Source organism: Gobius niger (assembly GCF_951799975.1).
Source record: "Gobius niger genome assembly, chromosome: 8".
In the NCBI taxonomy this organism is placed as follows: Eukaryota; Metazoa; Chordata; class Actinopteri; order Gobiiformes; family Gobiidae; genus Gobius; species Gobius niger.
In genome coordinates, this window is record NC_136859.1 from 25,344,220 (window position 1) to 25,368,513 (window position 24,294).

Genomic DNA, 24,294 nt, shown 5'->3' on the forward strand with positions numbered 1-24,294 from the left:
TTAATCACACTAGGGCTGCAACTAACGATTATTTTTGTAATCGATTAATCTACCGATTATTTTTTACGATTAATCGATTAATCGCTTGGCTGTGAATGGTGTATGAATAACTTTTTTTTTCTCACTTCTTTTAATTACATAAAGCCACAGTGGCACCACTTGAGGACGTGTTGATGGAGTAAACTTAAATGAATGTTTGTTGGAGGCTCTTGGTGCTAATTCTGCTTCTGATTGGATGAGACACAGACAGATATTTATGAAATTTACTATATACAAAACACTACATACCCTAACTATAAAAAGGTTGCACATACACAATGTTCATGTCATTTTTGCTCTATTTCAGTCTGTGTGAACCCGAAAATGATTAATCGATTACTACAACTATTTCAATAATCGATTAGTTGTTTCAGCCCTAAATCACACACTTAAAAAAACATCCTTGTTTTACTGTGAGGCTGCACAATGTTTGGCCAAATGATTATAATATCAATATTAACAGCTCTGCCAACACTCAAAGACAAGCCTGTTGTGCTGTACAGTCATTCTGCATTTGTACTGCAAGTCTTTTGGAAATGTGTTTTAATACTCTGAACAGTTTGTGTGCTGTGATTAGCGTGTTATGGACTTGCAGTTCAATCGTATGGTCTGCAAATGAAAGATCCCTGTAAACGTAATATACTTATTATTTTTTATTTATTTTTACAAATTCAAGGGGACGACAAATTAAAATAGCCTTTTAGCTTATTCTGGCTCCTAAAAAAACATTTAATCATATGTTTAATGAACATGCACTGTCCACTTTCATAAAAGATAATCTAAACTAATTAGCAATAGACAGAAAGAAGCCAAGATATCGCAAAATCACTGATTTGATCCGTGTGACTGAGATGTAAAGAGTTTTGCTAAGTTAGTCTAAAAATGTGCTAAAGGCATGTTTTTGTCGTAATTAGATTTAATTTCATCCTTGTTTTGGTCCTGATTGTTTAACATAATTTAAACATATGGATACATACCATTTTTGTTTAAATGCAATGGAATTTACTGTGCTGATACAGTTTAGTAGAATCTTGCTCTAATTTTATGAGCACAATCTTGTTTTATGTTTTTTCTTATCCTGCAGCCCTGCTGTTCTCTAATGATATCAGCAATTTTGGAATCAGATCTATCTCTATATTTCTTTTTATTACAGTTTGGAGAGTACTGAAACTTATGACAGCCAAATGGAAATGCTTTTGAAAAGTTTTCAATATTCAGTCATTAACTAGTCAAAACTAGTTTTTATTTTATTTTTTTCATCTTTTTTTTCCAAATTATAAAAATCTAGCTCAAATCTTTTAACGGCTTCTTGACCTGACTTCTTTTGAGGCGATTTCACACTCCAGTGGTCAGCTTTTCTTGAAACATTTTATACAGGCAGCTACATCAATGACATTTTTTTTTATTTCTGTTTTTCAGCTTCGAACGGAGAAGACCAAAGGAAAAGCCAAACGAGGAAAGAAAATAGAAAGACTGAATATAAAGGAGTGCCTTAAAAGTGAGAGAAGGAGAAGAGCTAAGAAATTAAAAGCACTTTGTGAGAGGGGACCGAACAAGACATGAGACCGATAAAGAAACCGAGAGGCAGGGGGAGGAAGAGGGGGGGCCCGCAGTCTCCCCAAGAGAAGGACGGCAAAAGATTCAGGAGGGAGACACTCGTCAAGACGACAGAGCACACTACCAAAACACCGAGTGGTCCCGCCACACGCAAACAAACCCCGCCCACAGCCTGCGGCGCTAACAAGGAGCCAATGATTAGTGGCAGTGCACCCTCCGTAGGGCCTGCTGCATTGAGGCAACCTGTGGAGTCGGCAGAGAAGGGCGAAAAGAAGCCACAAGAAAAGACGGAGAAAGAAGAAACGATAGGCACAAATGGAACCAGCGCTACGTCTGCAGAAAGCGCAGGTTCTTCTACCTCTCCCTCAGCGCCAGTATCCACAGCTACATCCCCTTCAGCCACAAATCACAACCATGTCACCGCCTCGGTCTCAAGTAGGAAAACAGCCACCTTCAAAGCCCGCATCCCCAAGAAGAAATATACCTATGAGCACTTTGTGAATAACGCCCTGACTGCCATTAATACCTCCAGCTCAGCTCCTTCTCAAAACAACTGCAATATCAACAACAAAATCAGTGACAGTATGAACAAGATCAATAATATACAAGATAGCAACAATATTAGTAATGATAAAGTGATGAGCGCTATCAGTAACATGGTCAATAGTAGCAGGAATAATTTTATGAATAGCGTTTGCAGTAAAAGTAAAACTTGCTCAGGTAATTCACCCCCACAGCTAACTGTGGGTAGTAATGCAACACAAGCGAAGGACTTTGTGCCCATGGATAACAGGGCTATACGGACAGAGGGCTCCCAGGAAAAAGATGAAACCCCAAACTCAGTACACTCCTCGTCCACTGACACGGCCAGCGATCACTCAGCTGACCTGGACATGTTGGACGTAACAGGACCAAACCTTCATCCCAAAAATTCCCTCTTTTCCACCCCCCTCTCCCACTCATCACCTAAGGAGGTCAGCCATTTAGACAGACTAGCCCAAGCTCTGGCCAAAGGCATGAAAAACCAGAGGGTTCTGGCTTGTCAGAAAAAGAATGTAGAGAGTGGGGTGAATGGGAAGGATTTGGGTGCACTGTCCCGTGTGTTTAGGCCCGGCGTTGTGCGCAGCGTGATCGCAGGGACAGTTGAAGTGCAGCTTCAAGGAGAAGACAGACTTGTTCAGTACCCATTCCATGGTGAGACTGTGATTACATCATTACCCGAGGCCAAGAACACTGTGGAGTTAATTTTGGATGCCCCTCCTCCTGGCATGGCACCTGTGGCGGTGGGAACACTAGTGTGCGTGCCATTTGGTGGAGAAGAGGGGGGGCCTCTACTTTACAGAGAGGGAACTGTGACTCAGGTGGATCCCCACCCTGGGGTGTCGTTTCCCTACAGGGTGCTCCTTGATGAACAGATTCTGGACAGCCAGAACGCCGGCAAGGAGAAAGAAAGATTGGCCGTTTGGGTGTCTCGCCAGAGCCTGAGACTGCTCACCCCTCCCTGGAATGTCCCAAACTTGGACGGTGGTAAGGCAAAGGAAAGGGAGCGAGAAAGAGAAAGAGAGGAGCGGGAGCGGAGGGAGGAGATGGAGGTGGAGAGGGAGGTATGCCAGTTGAGTAAGGGACTGGGGGTGCTTGGAGGAGGGGGCAGACTGGGTCATAGTTTTACACATCAGGGGGCCCCTGTTGGACTTCCGTATATTAATGTAAATCCTCCATCTCACCCTTCTAGTGGGACGCCCGGCGTAGGCACCAGCACTGAGATGAGAGCACAGAGTGACAGACAAAAACACACTAACATTCCTGAAGAAGATGTGGAAGTTTCACAGTTAAACATGGGCCTTATGATTGCACCCAGAACAACAACTGGAACCCCTCTGAACACAAATCCTCTCTCTAAGAGTAGTGGGTACAACTCCTCCTCCCCTCACCTCACTGTGGTGCGCGGCCTGGGACTTCCTCATCTGTCCTCCCCCACTGGGCCTCAGCCACCCCCTTCCCCAGCCTTATTAACCTCCGATATGAGCAACGCCACTTCTAACCTACCTCCATCCAAAAGCACTTCATCCCAACCCCCCACTCCCACTTCCTCTACCTCCTCTCGCTCCAGGACACCCCTTTCATTAGCACAACAGAAATACAAAAAGGGTGACGTGGTGTGTACCCCCAACGGGATCCGCAAGAAGTTCAATGGAAAGCAGTGGCGGAGGCTGTGCTCCAGGGATGGATGTATGAAGGAGTCCCAACGCAGAGGGTACTGTTCCAGACACCTGTCGATGAGGACCAAAGAGATGGAGGCTGCTGGGGGTGAGCGGGTCGGGGGCAGCAGCTCAGGTACGCTCACCCCATCTGACCTCCGCGGCAGAGCCAGCAGCGAGCTGGACTGGGACGACACATCCAGAGAAGGCAGTGAAACCAGCAGCAGAGGAGACTCCAGGCCCCGACTAGTACTGCCCTCTCTGGTCCCACACGAGCTGTCAGGACGCTTTGACTTCGATGAGTGTGAAGCAGCCACCATGCTCGTGTCATTGGGGAGTTCACGATCAGGAACTCCATCTTTTTCTCCAATCTCCAATCAGTCCCCCTTTTCTCCGACCCCCTCTCCCTCCCCATCTCCACTGTTCGGTTTTAGACCAGCTAACTTCTCCCCGATTACAGCCTCCCCTGTCCTGGCACACCGTAGACACAGGCAGCCCAGTGGGGCAGGGGTAGGAGTGGGAGCTGGGGGCTCTAAATCAGCATCCCTCGGTGGAGGAGATAAAGAGAGGCACACCTCTGGCCATATCCAGCCATCCTTCCAAAACAACTTGACGTTTACAGTCCCCATGAGTCCCAGCAAACGCAAGCCCGATACACCTGCCCCAGCACCCCTTACCTCGCACCACCACGACTACACTCCCAAGACCGAGCAGGAGCAGGGTGAGCTCAGTGGCTCTTTCAGGGTTCTTTCACCAGCAGCACATTCCCGTACGCACACCCCCACTTTCTCTCGGCCCCGGGGAGTCACTACGCCCTCCTCTAGTAGACCCCCATCCTCAGCTGCTGTCTCCCCTCCTCCTCTGCTTGTGTCTCCGGCCCCTCCTTCTCCTCTCCCACCTGATGGAGGCTCTCGCCGCATGGTGCCCGTTACCCAGCAGGCTTTGCGAGACTCCCCTGTAATTGTAAGAAATCCTGAAGTTCCTCTGGCCAAATTCACCGAGTGCCCTGTTGGCCGTGCAGGAACTGAGGCAGGTGCGGACACTTCCACAGACACTGGGGTAACTCTGACCCCTCAGCCCATCTCTGGCCTCCAGGTGCCTGTCCCCATCAATGCGGCCTCAGGCAGCATTCCTAATGGCACACTGATTCTGCGAAGCCCAGCCCAGACACTGGTTCTTGTGACCCCTTCCTCTTCTGCTCTACCCACCACTGACCCCCCTGCTGCCCCCCTGCAGGCCCTGTCAGTGACCGTCAGCACAACAGTGGCTCCCACTGCGAACAGCACAGACAGCTCTGGGGATGGAGGGGAGAACAGGGAGAGTGGGTTTGGAGGGGAGCTCCAGCAGCCTGTTCCCTGCCACCCTTCTCCCACTGCACTACTGCCCCTCATCCTCCCAACAGAAAGTCTTCACCCAGCCCCCCGAAAGGACATCATAATGGGACGCCCCGGTACAGGTGAGCATCCCTATACACATGTCGTAATCAGGTACAAGGACAGAAAAAGACACGAGTCGGCATTCTTTTGGTTTACATTCAAATATCGTCACATACATGTATTGTTTAAAGTTACATAATAAAAAAAAAGTGTTGCTTTAATAAAGATTTGGTTAAGAATAAAACAGCACAAAGTGTGTGTGACGCTGCACACACCACAGCTCGTTGTCAAATCTGGGACTTTGACTTACAGGGTATTAATGGATATATTAATACAATTATTACAAACAAAATGTGAGCTACAGAATATGTTGGATCTGTATTATAAATCTAAACAATAGATGATTAAGAATTATTTTTTGGAACACTCAAGGTGTGTGTAATATTCTAGTGTAATATTCTGTTCTCTTCAAGTTGGTCAACATGCCCTTATGTCTGACTTATGCCGTCACTTTCTCTCATCTCCAAAACATGCATACTCATGTGGCTCTTCAGACACTAATTTTCCCTTTTTATAATCCAATCAAACACATTAGATGATGCAATTTTGGGAAGTTTGGAACAGGGAGGGCAGTCAGTGAGTTTTTAGCCTCCACTGCTCTGTGTTTCTCCACAATCCACATACTTTAAAGGAAGAAATCATTTGTTAATAGATAGAGATGCTTCCGCATTTGTCAAATTACAGTTATGTGTAAAGTATAAACACATTTTAATTTCAGTATTTTTAGGATATATATTTTTTACAATTTACAATTTTGTATTTGTGTAAAAAATATAAATATTTATCAAAATGTTGGCCACACTGAAAATATTTTAACATGAATCTGTCACACTGTAGGACAAGCATGTGTCATTATCTAAGGAAGATACCCAGATTCTTTTCCCCGATTCTGTCAGATTTAAGTGTGCATGTGAAATGTCAGTTAAAACATGTCAAATTCTAAACATATGTTAAGCTACCATTAAATAGCTGATTCAATTCTAATTCCTTGCGTGTAACTTGTGGTAATGTATGAAGGCTTTTGCGGATCCTGCAAAAAAAAGAAGAAGCTGCAATTGAGAATTTAGTAGTTATCTGTATTTGGTATTGAATTTATATCAATTTAAATATATTGTAGCTGATGCACTTAAATCAAACCATTAGAAAGAAATAAACAGGTTGAAAATGAGTAGGACAGGTCTTTACTGAGAAGTGTGAAAAGACGCCTCCTTACACTACAACACAAACTGTATAATTTTAGAAGTGTGACTTTTACTTTTTTTAATCCAAATGTTTCCAATAGAATAATGCAAAAAATATATATAATGTCATGCACCGAAAGGCAAAAGTATAGATTTTATTGAAGTGTGTGTGTGTGTGTGTGTGTGTGTGTGTGTATAAGTGACCTGCGAGAGAAAATATGAGAAACTGCTCACGGTTGTCTTGTTTTATTTTTTATCAGGATTAGCTCTTTTGCACTAGATTTGCTTTGTAGAGATTGAATCCCATGTTTTTAACAAACAGAAAGTTTGTTTGGACTGAGTGGGAGCGAGTACAGGACGGTGCATCTGGAAAGTGCCTGGGACTCTCTTTCCACCACCGATATAGTTTTTTAAAGCATCATCCTCCTCCATTAACACTGCGCAGTTATAGCCACGGGGCCGAGTTTTGTAGGTTTCACTGTATCGCGTGGGCGTGTGAAGCTGTTTGTTTTTCTATGTGGGGACAGGACGTACGCATCATGTGTGCCATTGAGACCGTATTATTCACCATCAGCTGCTCAAGGCCCACCTCTTTACCGTGCTGCATATGGTCACATAGGAAGAGTTGGCGGAGTTCACACTGTCCCGACCATACGCTCCTGTCTGTGTGTGTGTTTGTGTGTGTGTGTGAGCAGGCACCATATAGCCGCGGTGTGACAGAGAAAGTGGACAGCGAAGGCAGCGCTGTCATTTTGAGTGTACGGTCCCCCCTCACGCTCCCTTTCTGCTGCTGAAAGGACGCTGAGTGAATGAATAGCATGTCTTTATGTGTGAGGGAGTGTGTCTGTGCATTTAGTTCGAAATGTGGAGCTTATGTGGGTGTCCTCCGCGGCTTGGAGACTGGCGGTGTGTGAGATTTGGAAATGCTCGTGGGAGAGTGTGAAACAGAAGGGAAAGCAGGAAACTCCATGTGTGTGTGTCCAAACTTATCGGTAATCTGTTTGTAATTTGCAGTTTCAAGATGTGTGAAAGTGTAACGTGCAACACTCTGACCTCAAATAAATTTCGCCGCTGCTCTCTTGAAGTCAAATATAAAACACCTTTAAACAACGTTGGAAGTTTAATTTGAAACTGGTTGTTAGGGAGATCTCATCATATGTCCAAATACACTCGGACATAGACGACATCATTCGCCTACAGTTTTCACTTTTGCTCTAAATGTTCCAAAAGTGGGTTTTTTGTTATAACTGCGCAAGTGCAGTAGTTTGTTCTATTCCATTTTTTCTTCCTTGTCATCTCCATCTAAATGTTGCATATAACACTGAAATAAATGGAGTGGCTGCGACACATATTCAGCCAGTAAGCAGTGTTTTTCATCAGTTTATGAAAGGGTGGCAATTATGTACGGACAATCTATGGTCCTTGAGTAGCTTCACCGAACTCTTACGCCGGTAAAAGTTGTTGGACGTGTGGAGGTGTGGGACAAGGTGAAGGATAGAGTGCCTGTGGTGTCACGTGTGCTCTGTGTGTGCGGGAGACGGAGTAACTAAGCGTCAATCACTGAGGACCGGATGTGATGTGTGAGTGCCAAACGTCTGTTGCTATGGCAACAAAGCAAACATCACAGAGAGGTTGCCTGTACATAACACAGAATATTCACAAATAGAGGTAGCAGCTTTTCTCGTGTGTGTGTGTGTGTGTTTGTGTGTGTTTGTGCACGTGTGGCACACAGACAAGGCATCTCTGCGCCCTCCTCGCGCTCTAAAACTGGAACAATCATGCATAGTGATTAGTTTTTTGCATTATTTACACTGTATCTGAATTTTGGAGATCAAAAGTTTATTTTATGATCTGGTTAATTTACTTTATATTGAAAGGAAGGCATTTTACTGTGCCCTTAAATTCAAAGCTCTTTGCTCACCAAGTGCAACTTTCTAACTTAATTGGTAATCAGATAATGATGAGCAGCAAGCTTTCCGTTATAAAAAAAACAAAATATTGACCAGATCCAGTACGTTCAATAGCTAAACATGCTTTCACCGCACGCAGGCCCGCATATAGTTTGTGTTGCACACCTCAAAAGTACTGATGCGTACACTTTTTCCACTGGGCTGAGTAGTTCTCCACATCTCAGTACTTCCTCGCTACCTCTCATCCCTCTCCCATAAAGTATTGTTTTAACAAAAATTATGACACGTTGCTTTTAACCCTTTGCGTGATCGCAATGCAGTGGTTCGGCTCTCCACCTCTCCGCTCGGTTCTCTTGATCCTGGTCTACCCGGATACGCATACCCGGGAATAACATCCCCGCTCCCTCCCGCCCCTGCTTTACGTAACTCTTAAAGCTCTGCATATCCTTCCTGACCATGGCAACAACCACATCTGGATCACACGGCTCTATAGACTGGCACAAAACACATGCGTGGTCTCCCTGTTGACCGCAGAAGTCATGGGCAACTACATTTCGGTGTGTCTGAGTGGAGATACGCCGACTCTGTGACTTGTCACATTGGGAGTGTTGATGTCCAAGCTGATAATGGATTTTGCTTGTAGGCATGTCAGCGTTATGTATTTCCATGTTTGTAAACACAGCTTGGTTTGGTGCATAGGGTTTTTTTGCAGCTCAGCCTTTCTTATTCCTTTCTTATTCTATGCGCACATTGCAATTATGTTTACGTTGCTTTAATATCATTAAACTTTCAGTGAGTCTATTTAGTTGTAACTTCCACATTGTGTTCACTACTTTTCACCTGGGTTTCGGTGAGGTTTGCCGTCCCTTTTTTCCGCAGGCTAGTAGTGCCCTCAGATGGCCACATGCTCATATTACACTTTTCTGCTGGAGTGCTGGAGCTGAGATCAACATCGGGCTAAAGTTTGTTCTGTCGATATGATTATTTTTCCAAAACCTCCATGCAATGAACCCCTGACACATTAAGATGCATGCAAACAGTCATTATCAGTTACATTTTGATGATTGTTCGATGAAACAAAAACAAAAAATCAGGAGGGTTGTCTTGCAGCTGGGTCTCTTCGAATATCCTTAAATCTTTCACAATGACTGCGTCTTGATTTCAGTCCGACCCAAACAGCGGCGGTGGTCAGAGCTCGAGTTGGGACCACGGGTGACACAGGGACCTATAAGCCCAACATAGCTGTTGCTATGGTAACTGCAAAGGACTGGTAGATCGAGTTATAATTGGACGGAGCAAATGGTGGGTTGTGGGAGGGAGAGACATCGAGCACAGGGGTGGAAGATAAATTAAGGAATGAGGAGGATGTTACGGAAATGCAGGCATGGATCAGAGCTGCAGTGATGTGACCAGAGTAAAGTTTTGTTTTGTGTTTTTTTTTTTAATCTGTGAAGTCAGAAGGTCATTGATTATCATTATTATGGGGTAGAACAGTAGCCTTTGCCTGGATGTTCACAAAAGGAGCAGGCAGCCAATGGAAGTTGCGGAACACCTACACAGATATTGCGTTGCCAGCACAGCAGCAGGCAGATAGATGCTTTAGCTAAGTTGATAGGGAATTTCTCTTGCTGACTCTTCACACCTTCCCTCTCATCTATAGATGCAGAAAAAAACACTTATTTACCACCTTCATCCCATGCAGCCCATTTTTCCTCTGCACCGCTTGCTTGTCCCCGCACACATATTTCACATCCTTCAGCCTTGGCAAACACATGCTTTTAAAGATGTAAACAAGGAGTAATAACAACAATAACCACAACTTGTAGATGAAGGCTGGCTTCTATTGCTCTGAGTAACTGAGTAGATGCACTTTGCGATGGATGTGTCAAGGGGAGTGAATCAGAGCCCGGGTAATGCCCTTTTTTTCCACGACCAAACATACTTCATAGCCTACTAGCAATGTTTCTCAAACTATGGTAAGTGTACATATATGTTTTAGAAATATAATTACAAATACAGCTTTTTTCTTTCTTTTTTGGAAAAACTATTTCAGATAGATAGTGTTAAGCCTTGGTTTAGTCCTGATGTGAACTAGATCTTGCCCCGGCACTGGAATGTAACATACTTGTATACTTGTAAAAATGTAAAGCTACAGCTACACAATAGTGTAAGTATAACACTATATACACATAAAGTGTAACACTCTTATTCAATGTCATGCCCATTGTTCTAAAAAATAAATCACTTCTTTGTTGTTGCATTTTAACAGCGTGTACGCAGTTTGACGGCTAGTTGAACATCACTTCTGCGATTTATTTTGCCAAATCTGAGCATTTTCATCTCTTTTAGTAATAAGATTCAAGCCTCCAAATCACTGCCCCAAACATTTTCCACTAAGTTCTGTTTTCATGAGTTGTTTTATAAAGCCGCCCACCCCCTCCCTCTCCTGCTGACAACGACTTCTATTTTTACCCATTGGTTCTACTCTGAGCCCATAATGTTACCATCCATTTCCCCCACTTTTTCATTATTATACTGTCCAATGTGATCATCTCCTCCCCTTGCCTCCAGTGCTATTTTCTGATGTAGTCCAGAGGATGAACAATCGGTCAAGAAACTGACTATTAACGCTTGTTTTATGCAAAATTAGGCGACTAACTATAAAAAAAAAAAAACATAATCTCACAGGCGACTTGCATTGTTGTCATTGCTCGTATTTCACGATGGAGTTTCATTTGAGACTCGTGCGGTTGTGGAGATAAGTAGGGTCTAAACGTTTTTATTCCCTCCCTCTGAATTCCAACTTTTTGGTAAAGATTGCAGGGGGGGGGGAAAATACGCAGTATGGCAACGATGCAGTTCACAGCTCACTAGCGCCTCCGTCCCCTGTCAGGACACCAGGCAGGAGAGAACAGGGCTGGGAAGGTGTATTTTGTGAAGGGGTGGAGGAGAGACCCTGGCTAACTTCTGTTAAGCCATTGGCTGGCCTAAATCCGCGGATGACATTTGATTGGTTCTTTAAAACGTCCGTCATTGGTTTACTACGACTCTGCGCCAATGAGGTAAAGGGAGGGCGGGGCTACTTTGAATCTTATAGAATTTCAGTGTTCAAGGTCAGAACCGTGGTGTAACACAGCGGGTGTGTTGGTGAAGATCCACGTATTAGCAGCAAGTTGATGAATGGGTGACTGAAACGCAATGTTGCCGTGCGTAAATGTAGCTTTGACTGCGAGTTGTCTGGCAACATTTGCATATGACTGGCATTCCTGCGCACGCTCCGGCCAATCAGGGCCGCGCTTTTTCTTCTGACAGGTGCCCCGTTCGGCCAATAGTCTCCCCGGGCTCTGCAGCGTAAGGCGGGCCTAGGCTGGGCGAGGTTGACAGGACGAGAAGGGGAGGGGATGAGCAACGAAAGGAGCGGGGCGGGGGGGGGGCGAGAGCAGCCTAGTTTACAACAAGAGGAAGAGGGAGGGAAATAGAAAAGAAAGGGCCGAGGACTTGCCAGAGAGGGACTGTGGCAAAAAAAATAATAATGGAGTAAACTGGGATTACACAAAAGCGAGGAAGCAACAACACGAGGACGTGCTCGGCGGGGGCCAAAAAGCAGCGATCGTACGTCCAAGCGCTAACCTCAGCGGACGATGCGCAAGCCAGTGCCTTTCACACGGAGCGGCTAGCGCTAACCCGCTGCTGCAGACGGACCTCGGAGCTCAACATCGGCGTCGGATCCGCTGTTTTAAAGCCCGCTGTGGGGGCTTTGTTCACGGGGCTTTTTTGTTTTGTTGCAAAGGCACACACACTCATTTGTTGCCTTGACCAGGGATGAGGACAAATAAGCCGCGCGTCATCAAGTCAAGAGCCTCGCCGCGGTCGCCCTTTGCTGCTGTAGTTGCATCAGTATCTAGCTAACGTCAGGTAGAGGGGGGCTGATTAACTGGATACTCTTACGACAGGACTCGGTGGTCACGAACTGTTGTCTGTGCTCGCTGACAGTCAAAAAAAAGAGGTAGTAGCTGTGTTGTAGAGACCCGGTGATGGATGAGTGCGCCAGAGTCACAGTGGACGGGCGGCATCTTCGTGTGTAGTAAACAGTAACTTACACCCCCCTTGTTCGTATGTGGCTACATTGTATAGGTGTTGACTAAAGTACCAGGCTGAGGCAGGTGCCGGTGTGATTTCGAGAGGTTAGACACGGGAAAGAGATGTTTGTGTTGCACGGATCGAGAGGAAGGACTAGGCGGATAGATTTGGCTGTACGGGTGAATACGCCTTTGTAGTTTAGACATGAGAACAATCGCGTTTCTTTTGCTTGTGTCTGCGAGGTGGGTGCACGACCAGGGGCGTTCCCGAGAGGCTGGTCCCATCTGGAGCGGTGAACTTCAGGCTTCTCTCGATGCGAGATACGGCTAAATGTGTTCCCCTGATATCGTCAGTGAAACATTACATTAAAAGAAGTATATTTTCTATGATTAAACTGCCGGGCGCGTCTCGTGTCGCCGCGTTAGGCCCGTCCTTCCAGCTGAGGCGCAAGTGTTTATAAAATCCTATGTTGATCTTCCTTCACATCGGCCCGAGCGCACGCGTTTACATGACCCCAGCAGACTGCGCAGTTCCTGGGCGGATGTCTTAATTGAGGCCGCGGATGGACTGGAGGCCTTGTTAACTCCTGCGTGCCCGAGCTGCTGCTGTAATGTAAACAAACAGGGCGAGAGGGCGCCGAGGGTAAGAAGACCAAAGGGAGGTGGATTGTTGTCTTCCACCAGAATCATCACGCCGCTAATAACCCAAGCACTGCTGTTGCGTTTTTAATGTTTTTCTTACCCGGACTACATCATTTGTTGCATTTGTTTATTGTACATTTTGTCCGCTGGCGAAGTGCGTATTAGATTGCGGGATCTTTTGGGCCAAACCTGACTTTATTTTATTTTGTTGCTTGCATTTGAAATGAAAACAGTGCGACATTGTGGAACATTTTGGGAATGATGCGATTGCGATGACTCCAGTTTGTGAGGATGATACCGATCTGGACATCACTGGAATATCAGCATTTGGGTTTCATTCTTGTCACTACCTGGAACTGTGTTGAGAGCTTTAAGGACACACATTTATTCTGCTTCTGATAATCACCTCCGCCATCCATCTGTCATGTACTCCTCAGAGAACCCTCAATATGTGCGCCAAGGATTGAGCATGTTTGGTAATTTTTGTTTGTTCACCTATCTTATTTGATATTAACTGAATCTGATATTCCATGACTGGTCAGACTCTTATGCAATGCAGTTTTAGTAAAAAAAAAAATCAGATCTTGGTATAGCAGATTTTGATTTCATGTTCCCTTAAGTTTTAGGAACTTTGTTTATATAGGTTTCCTTTACAAATGTTCAAGCTTTAGTTATGTTATTAATTTGGCGGTATAACATTGAAACCGAGATGTCTTTACCTGCTTCTATCACTCTTTGAATTGCATATGCACCTTTTAGTTTGAATGTTCTTCTTTTAACTTTTAAGGCCTTGTTCACCATCGCTTTTGTTTATTTCTGCTCTACAGTATGGACCAATGTAGAACCCCGGTCAGTCCCAGTCTTTCCCTGGCATTCATTGGTTCCTTTTCTGGCACCCACGCAATCAGACCCGTCTTCTCAGCCAGGAGAGGGTCATCACTCAGTCAACCATCCCCAGGCAGTTACTCTAAAAACAGGAACAGGTGAGATACTTTGACTTGCATTTTGGGAAGAGTTGAACGACCATTCTTAATCTAACTATTTTTCTCTTAGAAGTTCATGGCGTGGCAGCTCAGCCCCAGGAGCCTGCAGAGGCACCTCCAACCATAGAAAGAGGTCCTCTATCCAGGCCTCTGGCTCCCCCCGTGGCAGAAGAGCCCCCTCAAGAGAAGGACAAAGGAGATGCAGAGAGGGAGAGGCCGGACAGCGAGACAGAGAGTGATGTCGATGATCCGTGAGTGAACTTTGTCATAAGGACTCCACTGGCTTAAAATGCTCTTAAAAGGAAAAGCAATTTAACCGAACGCTTGCAGAATAGCCCAATGTTTGACCTACGCAAAACGTAGCAATACTTTAAAATGTCTTTTTTCTTATTTATGTTTGACATAAATGGCATCTATTAATATATATTTTCAAGGAATATGTGAATTTGTGTCTTCATAGTTTTCTTCCGGGAGTTGTTCCAGAACAACCTCTCTCTATATCACCAGTGAAGAGACGTACTCAGTCGCTCAGTGCACTGCCCAAAGATGGAGACAAAATTAGCCCGGGAAAGGTAGTCTTTAAAAAAAAAAAGATGATTTTCAACATTTTCTCCATCACTTCCTAATTGCATGTGTAATGTTCCTCATTTGGTTAGAGAGAAAAGGACCATATACGTCGTCCAATGAACGCATTCATGATCTTCAGTAAACGCCATCGAGCTTTAGTTCACCAGCGTCACCCAAACCAGGACAATAGAACAGTCAGCAAGATTCTTGGAGAATGGTGGTACGCATTAGGACCCAAGGAGAAACAAAAGTACCATGATTTGGCTTTTCAGGTAAATTAAGTGTTTAAATACTATTCTGTAGGTATTTATTTTCAAGGTACTTTCGTTGTATAACTTATTTTCATCACTTGTGTAGGTGAAAGAAGCCCATTTCAAAGCTCATCCAGACTGGAAATGGTGCAACAAAGATAGGAAGAAGTCTAGCTCTGAGGGTCGTGGGGTCCCTGGGGGCAAAGACATAAGGGAGAGAAGCATGTCTGAGTCCACAGGTTGGTCTTCTTCTGGCTTTCCTAAATGTTGATGTGTACATTGTGTTGCAATACAGTAGAAACAAAAACTATTTAAAAAAAAAAAGAAAGAAGAAAAACTGCCAAACTGACAATTTAGTTTCAAAAGCAATCCTACCCAATACTTAGTAATTGGAGTGGAAGTTGTTTGATATATATTTTATTATTCAATGTTCTCAGTGTGTCCTTTTGACATTCCTAAACAGAGCCTCATTCTGTGGAGCTGAAAGGGGTGCCCCCAGGTTTAGTGGGTGTTTCTGAGAGGGGCACAGCTGAAGGTCATGGGAGTCAGCTCACCCGCCCACGAGCCTTTTCTCAAAGTGCCATGCATAGCCTGGAGCGAAGTGACAGGGGCAACACTCAAGCCCTGGCAGAACTGGCACAGGTAATAACAATGATGTCCGTATTCATGTTGTGTAACAAAAGTAAGAGCTTTAAAATTGTTCATTTAGATGTGTGGAGAGGGTGTTAAACATTTTTCAAGCCATGCCCCACCTTTGTCACAGTCACAGCGCGGGGTCAGCGAGGACATGACGAGCGATGAAGAGCGAATGGTCATTTGCGAAGAGGAGGGAGATGATGATGTCATCGGTAAAAGTCACTAAATATCCACATGGAAACCTGCACACATTCAAATATTGGTATTGCTCTGCCTTGGCACACCATTCAGACATAGATCTAGATCATACACCAGATCATGTTGTTAGGTCTGAAATATTTGACAAGCTTTCAGAAACTGGAGCTTGTTTTGTTACTCTCCACAGAGGACCCCTATCCAAGCAGCTCCATAGACCTCAAATGTAAGGAACGAGTTACAGACAGCGACAGTGAGAATGGTTCTGGGGATGAAAGTGAGAGGAAGGTATGCCACATTCGAAAACAGTTCTCATTTATTTTACAAATCACCATTGAATTTAAAGCTATTTCCTTTTTTTTTTTCTTACAACAGAGAGTATTTACCCCAGTAATCTGCTCATCATCGTCATCTCACCCCACCCATCATGGCCGAAGTGTCTCATTGTCCTCTTACCCCAGCAGCAGCAAGCGCTACGAGGAAGCAAGATCTTTCGCGGCAGGATTTACAGAGCATAGAAGAAAAGGTGGAGGTGACGGCGAATTCAAGAGCACTTTTTCTACAGAGGCCATCGGCATCCCAAGTTCTTTCTCTGTGTCAGGGAAGTTTGCCACCTCCACTTCTTCAGCTGCAGCTCCCCCGTCTCCAGTTACAATGGTTCCAAATTCAACATTGGGCATGGGTGCTGTGAGAGTAGCCTCCACAGTAGTAACCAACGTGATGCGTCCTGTCATCAGCACACCACTTCCTTTAGCCAGTAAACCCCGAGAAGGAGGTGCTGCATCAAGCCCACATCCGCCTGAAAAGAAGTCTGTAACCCCACAACAACAGCCACAAGTCCTGATTGGGCCGGGATCAGCGAGTGGCGTCACAGCAATAGGTGGTGGGTATTACTCTTCCTCGTCACCTAGTCCTGTTGGTGCAGGGGTAAGCTCAGGGGGTGTATTGACTAATTTGGTGTTGGGAGCACCCCTGCCAGGCCAACCTGCTGTCCAGCTCATCACCCCCCCTCCCCAGCCCTCGCCAGCCCAGCAGCAGCACCACCACCACCCGCTCCCTTCCAGTGCCGCTTCAGGCCAACTTTGTCATAGCAACGGGCCTCTACCTGTGCCCCTACTTCAGCCCCAGTTTCTCCCTGCATCTTCCCTTACACCCACAGGGGGAAAGCCTATCACTCAAGTTCAATATATCCTGCCCACCTTACCTGCCAACGCCAATCCCAAGAGTCCACCTCAACAACTTAGTCAGCCAACTAGTATCTTCAACCTACCCACAGCTCCGACCACACATGCCGTCCTGACCAATGGAAAGCAACCAAGTTCAAGTTCACTAACGGGATATACATCGAGCCCAGCTGTGGGTGTGGTCAGCCCAGGCACAAGAGGTAAGAACCACAGGTGGTCCGTAAATAAGTCAATTTACAGAAGTGTTGATCAGTATTTGAATAGGCTTCATTTTTGACAACTGTATACTTCAGTTACTTACTTTAGTATTTTCTATGGCAAGTACTTAAACTTAAATAATAATTGGACGATCAATACTGTATTTGACCTGTTCTATCTATTCTTCTACTTTTAAAATTAAGTACTTAAGCCACCACTGGTTCTGATTAGCTTTTTCGATGTTTTCTCATGTTGTTATTCTATTTATTCCATTTTGTTCAGTACAAACACAGTCTCCCGTGCTCCAGAGCAAAATGCTTGTTCCCATGGCCACTGTACGGACTGCACCAGCCAGCGGACAGCAGTTTCCTGTTGTGGCACCACCTCTTCCTGTCCAGAATGGTGGCCAGGCTGGAAATAAGGTCAGACACCTAAAACATGTTCACTTTTGTTAAATCAAAAAACTGTCCTATTGTCAAAGTCTTTATTTTCACCACAGTTAATACAGATAGCCCCCATGCCCTTGGTTCAGCCGGGGCTTCCTCAGGGCACGGCAGTCCAGCCGCCAAGTGCTTTTCCAGTCACAGTTGGTCCAGCAGCTGTGGTAGCGCCAAATTCAGCTGCATCCCAGGCTGTACTTCTGCCACCAGCGTCTAACAGGTAGGATTAATTTCTTTGATCAGTGCTTATTTTTATACCTGGTTGTGTGGAACCAAACTGTTGCAGGGGTTCAACTGTAGCTGTACATCTCTATTTTGGACACATTAGTCATGCAGCTGGTGGCCAAAGTTGCCTCTTTTCACCACCCCCACAGCACCACTCTGTTCCTAATGTTCACACACTTACACACTCACACATACATATAGCACCAAGCATCGACTACTGTTTGCTATAATGTACACTCACTGTTCGTCCCCCTCTGCATCACTTCTCTTTTTGCCTTCCTCTTTCTTTTTGATTATGTTGATGTGTTTTTAACACCGTCTGTGTTCTATTTATGAAGCAATCATCCTTCTCTTGCTGTTTTTCCTTTTCATTCAGAATTACCTATGTCCACTCCACTCCGGGGGTCTCCTCCACTCTGCCTTTGGTCTCCACAACAACAGGCTCACCCCCCTCCCAGCAGCCTCTGCCAGGCTCTGCATATGTTCCATCACCCATAGCAACACTCGGCTTTACAGCCATTGCACCACCTGGACAGACCCTGGTTCAGCCACTGATTGCAGGTCTGTGCGGTGAAAACGTCACGGTTTCTCCTCCTTTCAACATTGTGCCTTTTATTGTACAGCCTTTTTACATGAAGATAAAAGCAGACATCTAAAACAACAGTTGTTGTTGAACAATTTCTAAGACATTTTATTTTCTGCTGTTATCCAGGTCAGCCTCCCATCCTGTCTCTACAGCCCTCCGCTTCAGCCCCAGCCTCAGGCAATGGAGCCCAGATCGTCACTGCCATCCACCCTTCCTCACCTAATGTCTCCATGGCAACAGGGGTGGTCTCCATGACGGCGGCACCCTCCGGCGTCGTCTCTAGTCCATGCAGCACTTCCTCTCACATCCTGCTTAAGCACACGCCCACGTCCATTACTGTAACTCCCCCACATGCCGAAAGAGAGAGACAAAATGACAGGCCTTCTGAGAGGCAGGCAGAAGTGCTGACACATTTGGAGCAACAGTCAGAGAGGCAACCGCAGCCCTCCAGCGTCAGCAGCACAGTAGCACCTCCCAGTGGCTCAACTATTCCCATGAGGCCCTGCAGTCCCCAGATGCAGATTCAAACATCTGGTATCCCTGCTCTTTCTTATATCATTGAAATGGTTTCAATCACAGCAAGACCTAATTTTCTTTCTCTCTGTTTAAGTTGTTACACCAGGTACACCAAAGCTCATCCAGTTTCCAGTTAGGACGCCTCACAAAGTAAAGGCTACTGTGGCTACCATTCCTGTAGGCAGCTATGAAGAGGGAGGCCGCAGCAAGGAGAGGGAAAAAGATCGAGAGAGAGAACGTGAGAAAGAGCGTGAAAAAGAGAAGGAGAGAGAGGCAGCAGCGAGTCAGTTCTCCTTCGACACTGAGCCTCCATCACAAAGCAGCTCTCCAGCTCCTCATTCTGCTGAAAGACCTTCCTCCTCAGATTGGCCCTCAGAGGCTTCCAGGACACCGGACTCTGAAAACACAAACAAGGAGTGCCCAACTACCAAAGAGGTTAGTAGCTCCACTAACACTTTTGCAAAAACAAAATCCAATATGAACAATCTTAACTTTAAATTTGTTTTGGTTTATGTAGGCTGGATGGAAGGAATCCCTTCCCTCATCCCCTTTGCACCCACCTTCAGCCTCTGAGCCCAGCCTACCACCTCCACAGATTGATAAAGAGGTTCCTACACCCAAGAGGATCAAGGCACGCCCACCGCCTTTAAAGAAGACTTTTGACTCTGTTGACAAGTGAGTTAACGCCCAAAACATTCAATCAGTGCCCAATGAAACAAATACAAGTTTCTGTGCTGTAAGTGTATGTTGCTATGCTAGGGTGCTGTCAGAGGTGTATTTTGAAGAGCGTTTTGCTGAGCTGCCTGAGTTTCGCCCTGAAGAAGTTCTGCCATCACCAACTTTACAAAGTTTGGCCACATCACCACGTGCTATTTTGGGCAGCTACCGCCGCAAAAGGAAGAACTCTACAGGTTAATGCAATGCCTGCTTTTACTTTTGTTTGTTAATTATTTTCTATATTCACACAAGGGCTGCACAATATGAGAGAAAATTGCAGTATTTGTCAACTACTGTAATGTAGCAATCACAATTATATTGTCTTGTTTTTAACAAATTACTTACAGAGTCGGAACCAAAACATGGATGAAATGAAGAAAAGTATACTAAACTTTTCCACCCCTTCACCAATGCGGTGTTTTAGAATATGTAAATCTGCTCACACTTTAACACTACCTTGATACATTGTGCCTAACTAAATTTTGTACAATGTAATCTTCTTTGCAACAAACTGTAGTAACTTGTACCTACGTAGTACTTACACAATGGAATAATGGGATGTAGTGAGATATACCATCATAGCCTTACCGCCCTTGCTAGGACCCATACTGTTGGGGCTTAAGGTTAGGTCTTATGTCTTATTACATACCTTCAAACTATAGACATTATTCCATTGATTTAAGTTTAAATGTTGAAATAAAATGCCATTTTATGGGGTAAAATAAATAAATGAAATGATTTGGGGACCCTATCACCAAATACTCTCCAATTGTATATGACTTCAACATAATATTTGTAGCTCATCATCAATCAAGAATGTGTTAAGTCCTTTAAATTAATTGCATGTTTAACTTGCTCAGATGATATGTTTTTCCAAGTAACCATTGCTCTGCTCAGATTTGGACTCTGCACCTGATGAACAGATCTCACCAAAGAGAAAAAGCAGACGCCGTTCAAGCTGTAGCTCGGAGCCAAACACGCCGAAAAGTGCAGCCAAATGTGAGGGAGACATTTTTACCTTCGACAGGGCAGGTAGGTAATTGTTCATCCTGGCCTTTTCATACAACTAATAAGTCTACAGGACAAAAATACAATTCTATTTGTTCCACAGAGGGAGAGGACATCTTGGCAGAATTGGAGTTTGAGAAGGTGCCATATTCCTCTCTTAGAAGAACTCTAGACCAGAGAAGGGCACTGGTCATGCAGCTTTTCCAGGAGCAAGGCTTCTTTCCATCTGGTGAGATTAAATTTGCAATTGTTTTACATACATTAAAATGAACGGTGTTTTACTACTGAATGTTATTTGTATATTTATGCACTTACTAGAAATTGGATCATCGATTTGCATAGAACGCAATGTAATTAATCACGTTAAAAATAACTAGCAATTTTTTTATTTTTTGTATAGCTCAAGCCACTGCAGCCTTCCAGACCCGTTACTCAGACATATTCCCTACCAAGGTGTGTCTACAGCTGAAAATAAGAGAAGTCCGGCAGAAGATCATGCAGACAGCTACGCCCTCTGACACCCCTGGTTTAGGTGTGCCTGACTTTGCAGGCTCAAACCCTGGGCCTTCTGGCTCCCACACAGGGGAAGGGTCTGGAAGATTAGACCTGCAGGATGAAGAGCTGGAGCATGGGGCTGACTCTGGTGTGGAGGATCCGCGGGACTCCCTGGACTCCTCTAGATGAGGGGAGTGACAGGTGAAACTGACCAACAGCTACAACCGAAGGTGGCACATTGCATGGTCTCAATGCGAGATTTTAGAGTGCAGGATGTTTGTATGCAAATAAACAACTTCTTGAGAGGATCCCTTGTACCAAACTGAAAAGTGGCAGTGACTCAAATTCGACTACATACCACCACCATGTTGGACCTACGCGTCTTTATTCTAGAGCTCTGTATTGACCATCTAGGTGAAGTTCCCATCAAAGCCACTGATGTGTACAGCCGCACTCATTCGCCTCGAATAAAAGGTTTCTCATGCTGGACCTGGAGACCATTTGGAGCATTTTGGAAAATAAGGATGTAAACTGTTTTCACATGTTTTGTTTTTTAAATGGTAAAGGAGTAACTGCAGAAACATGCTGCTTAAGGAACAACTTGTACGTGAAGTGTTGTGCACTCGTGTCTGCTGACATTAGGGGGCTGGGCCCTAAGTAGACAAAGACTATTGCATCTGTGAAACCTTTGCTTTGAACCTGGAAGAATCACTTCCATTTTAGTGTTTGTAGACCATCAAAACTGGCCTACATAAAGTGACTGAATATATAACCACGGTTTTAAAGGACTTCTTGCTGTGCCATCATTCCTGCATTTAACCGTTAGGGCAGGTGTGACCCTGGCTCAGTCGTGAGGAACAACCATTCCTGTGCCTCTTATTCACAAGCCTATGAAAGGAGACGGTTGGGGTCTAAGGCACGTCCTGACTCCTGTTGGTTGGTTGGGCTTTAATCCTTAAATGCCAAGCAGTTTTATTAACTTTTTGATCATTTTTTTGTATTGAACATTGCCATCATTGAGTTGGTTGTTGTATTATTCCTTAAACTGTAATTACTATGATTTTACATTTAAACCTGTTCTTTGGTTCTGTTGGCATTGAGGCAGGTTTTACCTTGCTGATTACTGAAGTCAAAATGGCTTTTTAAAGTGATCAACACTTTATGAAACATGAGATTCCCGTCTACACCCAACCTTCTTCTTCACTGTAGTCTTCCCTTGAAGGGTCTCTTTTGAGACAGTTTTATTGTTAATTTTAATGAGATGTGAGATGGACCTTATGCTAATTCAACAGTAATAAGCAGTATGTTTTAAAAGAAAGCTTTTCTGTTCCTTGAAAGTTTGATTCTATAGTCACAACACTTGTATCTCCTTCCTCCGTCTCTTTTCCGCTTCCTCCTTTTGTCACTTTATTGCTCTCTCCTGGTCTTTTTACTGGTGCGGAGAGAACTAAGGGGAAGCAAAAAGGGGTTAACCAATCAGCTGGTAGGATCCAATACTGGTTGTCTTTGTGCAAGACTTGGTTGTGTTGTAAATAATTACTGTAGAGTCAGTAGACTCATATTATTAAGGAAAAAAACTGTCATTGAGCAAGTTTACTTTTGAGACTCCTACATACATACATACTGAAGATGGAAAAATATGGAATGAGAAAACAAAAAATAACTATAACTATTCATGTTTTGTGTTATACTCCTTGTTTTACTGTTCCAGTGAGCGGGAGGCTTTATATAAATAACTTAAGTTTGTATCTGTATCTTTCAGTATACAAATAAAGTGTTTAATGGAAATGATTTGTATGCCATCTGTTTTCATATAAAAGGAATATATTACATGTATTATTTGTAATCATGTGTAAGTGGTTTCCAAGGCATTCGCATAGCGTCAGTAGTGATGAGTAGATACCTCGAGGTGTGAGAGACACTTTTCCCTGGTTGTGTTGGTACAGTGAGTAGTGATGGGCTAAATGAGCTGAGGCACTGACGCAACGCCTCAGTCGAGCCGTCGCTGTCATTTGAAGTCACGTGGCCGACACTGTCACTGTCATTTTGTTTATATTGTATCACACACAAAAAAGCAGCAGAGGGAGTAGGGATCACTCGTATTGTTATTTGGATTCATCATACTATGATAAATTACTGTCACAAGTAGTAGGCCTATGTTTATTTATTTTTTTATGTATCTTCATTTTGAGACTGCGGGATCACTGGTGAATAATTGTACTCTCTCATTCGTCGATGTAGTGATGCTCTTATTGAATTATCGCTCTCAGCTGGTCAAACAAGCTCATTCATGAAAATATGGTTCACATTTCTGAATAAGAATAGATGAGATCCGTCGGTGCACATTTTTATGTTGACTGCAGTAATGCCTTTTCACCACTAGATGGCGCCTGCACAACTATAGCCTATTAACACGGTGATAGTCAGTGACACACATATTAACAGTACGTCAATGGACACACACCATATCTGCCCACCACAACTCAGCACATTAAGATCCACACTACGCCTACACTACTAAACATTGGCATAGGGGTTTTGATTGAGAATAGCAACAATGAATGAAGGCCTTACAAGTATCAGAGGTGGGTAGAGAAGCCAAAATATTTATGAAGGTAAGAGAAACATTAGTTTGAAATAATTTGACTCGGGTACAAGTAAGATTTCAATTGTAATGTGAAAATCCTCATATTTCCAAAAGAAAATACCATGTGTTAAAATGATCTATTTATGAAGAAAAAGGGGCACGAAACACTAACTTCATATATTTCAGGTCATGAAGCTATTGTAACTTTAAAATTGACTCAGTAACACAAGTAACTTTTTTAACTTAAGAGTGAAGTTGCTTTAAAGATACATTATTTTACTGGTGTAGAAGTATAAAGCACTGAATGATATAGCTCCTCTACCAAATTTCTTCAATTATTCAAGTACTTACGCAAATGTAACCAAGTACTCAGATTGTGATACAGCAATTTCAAAATGAAGTCACACTGATGAAGATAAAATTGTGAAATATTTTCCAAATAGTCACTCTTGAGGTTAATCTTGTAAACTGCTCTGTGGCAATGGCATCACCATCATGGCACACTATTTCAAATGTTTGAAATGTCGTTGCTTCACTGAATACAGAGATACCTCAAAATTACAAATTTATTTGACATATTCACAAGAAAGACAATATTATTTCAAACAAAAATACTACTTTATAGAAATGGTAAAACTAATTATACAAATATAGGCACAATTAA

General features: G+C 44.1%; 1 protein-coding gene across 1 annotated transcript; it reads left to right on the plus strand.

Annotated features, from left to right (window-relative positions):
- Positions 1-1,488: 1,488 nt before the first annotated feature.
- Positions 1,489-22,792, plus strand: cicb (capicua transcriptional repressor b). Its single transcript, XM_079561396.1, has 20 exons — positions 1,489-5,250; positions 13,870-14,025; positions 14,096-14,276; positions 14,486-14,597; positions 14,682-14,864; positions 14,950-15,082; positions 15,307-15,485; positions 15,553-15,691; positions 15,865-15,962; positions 16,050-17,058; positions 17,339-17,478; positions 17,556-17,716; positions 18,098-18,282; positions 18,434-18,841; positions 18,918-19,258; positions 19,341-19,498; positions 19,583-19,734; positions 20,438-20,572; positions 20,652-20,777; positions 20,949-22,792. The coding sequence occupies exons 1-20, from the start codon at positions 1,599-1,601 to the stop codon at positions 21,230-21,232; spliced, it is 7,932 nt and encodes a 2,643-aa protein (XP_079417522.1). The 5' UTR covers positions 1,489-1,598; the 3' UTR covers positions 21,233-22,792.
- The last annotated feature ends 1,502 nt before the right edge of the window (positions 22,793-24,294 follow it).

What these genes read in the sequence shown, in the direction of transcription:
- cicb (XM_079561396.1), top strand. Translation starts at nt 1,599, where the DNA reads ATGAGACCGATAAAGAAACCGAGAGGCAGGGGGAGGAAGAGGGGGGGC. An exon ending in CAAAAGGAAGAACTCTACAG is followed by an intron (nt 19,735 to 20,437) that starts GTTAATGCAATG and finishes TGCTCTGCTCAG; the next exon opens with ATTTGGACTCTGCACCTGAT. An exon ending in TTTTACCTTCGACAGGGCAG is followed by an intron (nt 20,573 to 20,651) that starts GTAGGTAATTGT and finishes TTTGTTCCACAG; the next exon opens with AGGGAGAGGACATCTTGGCA.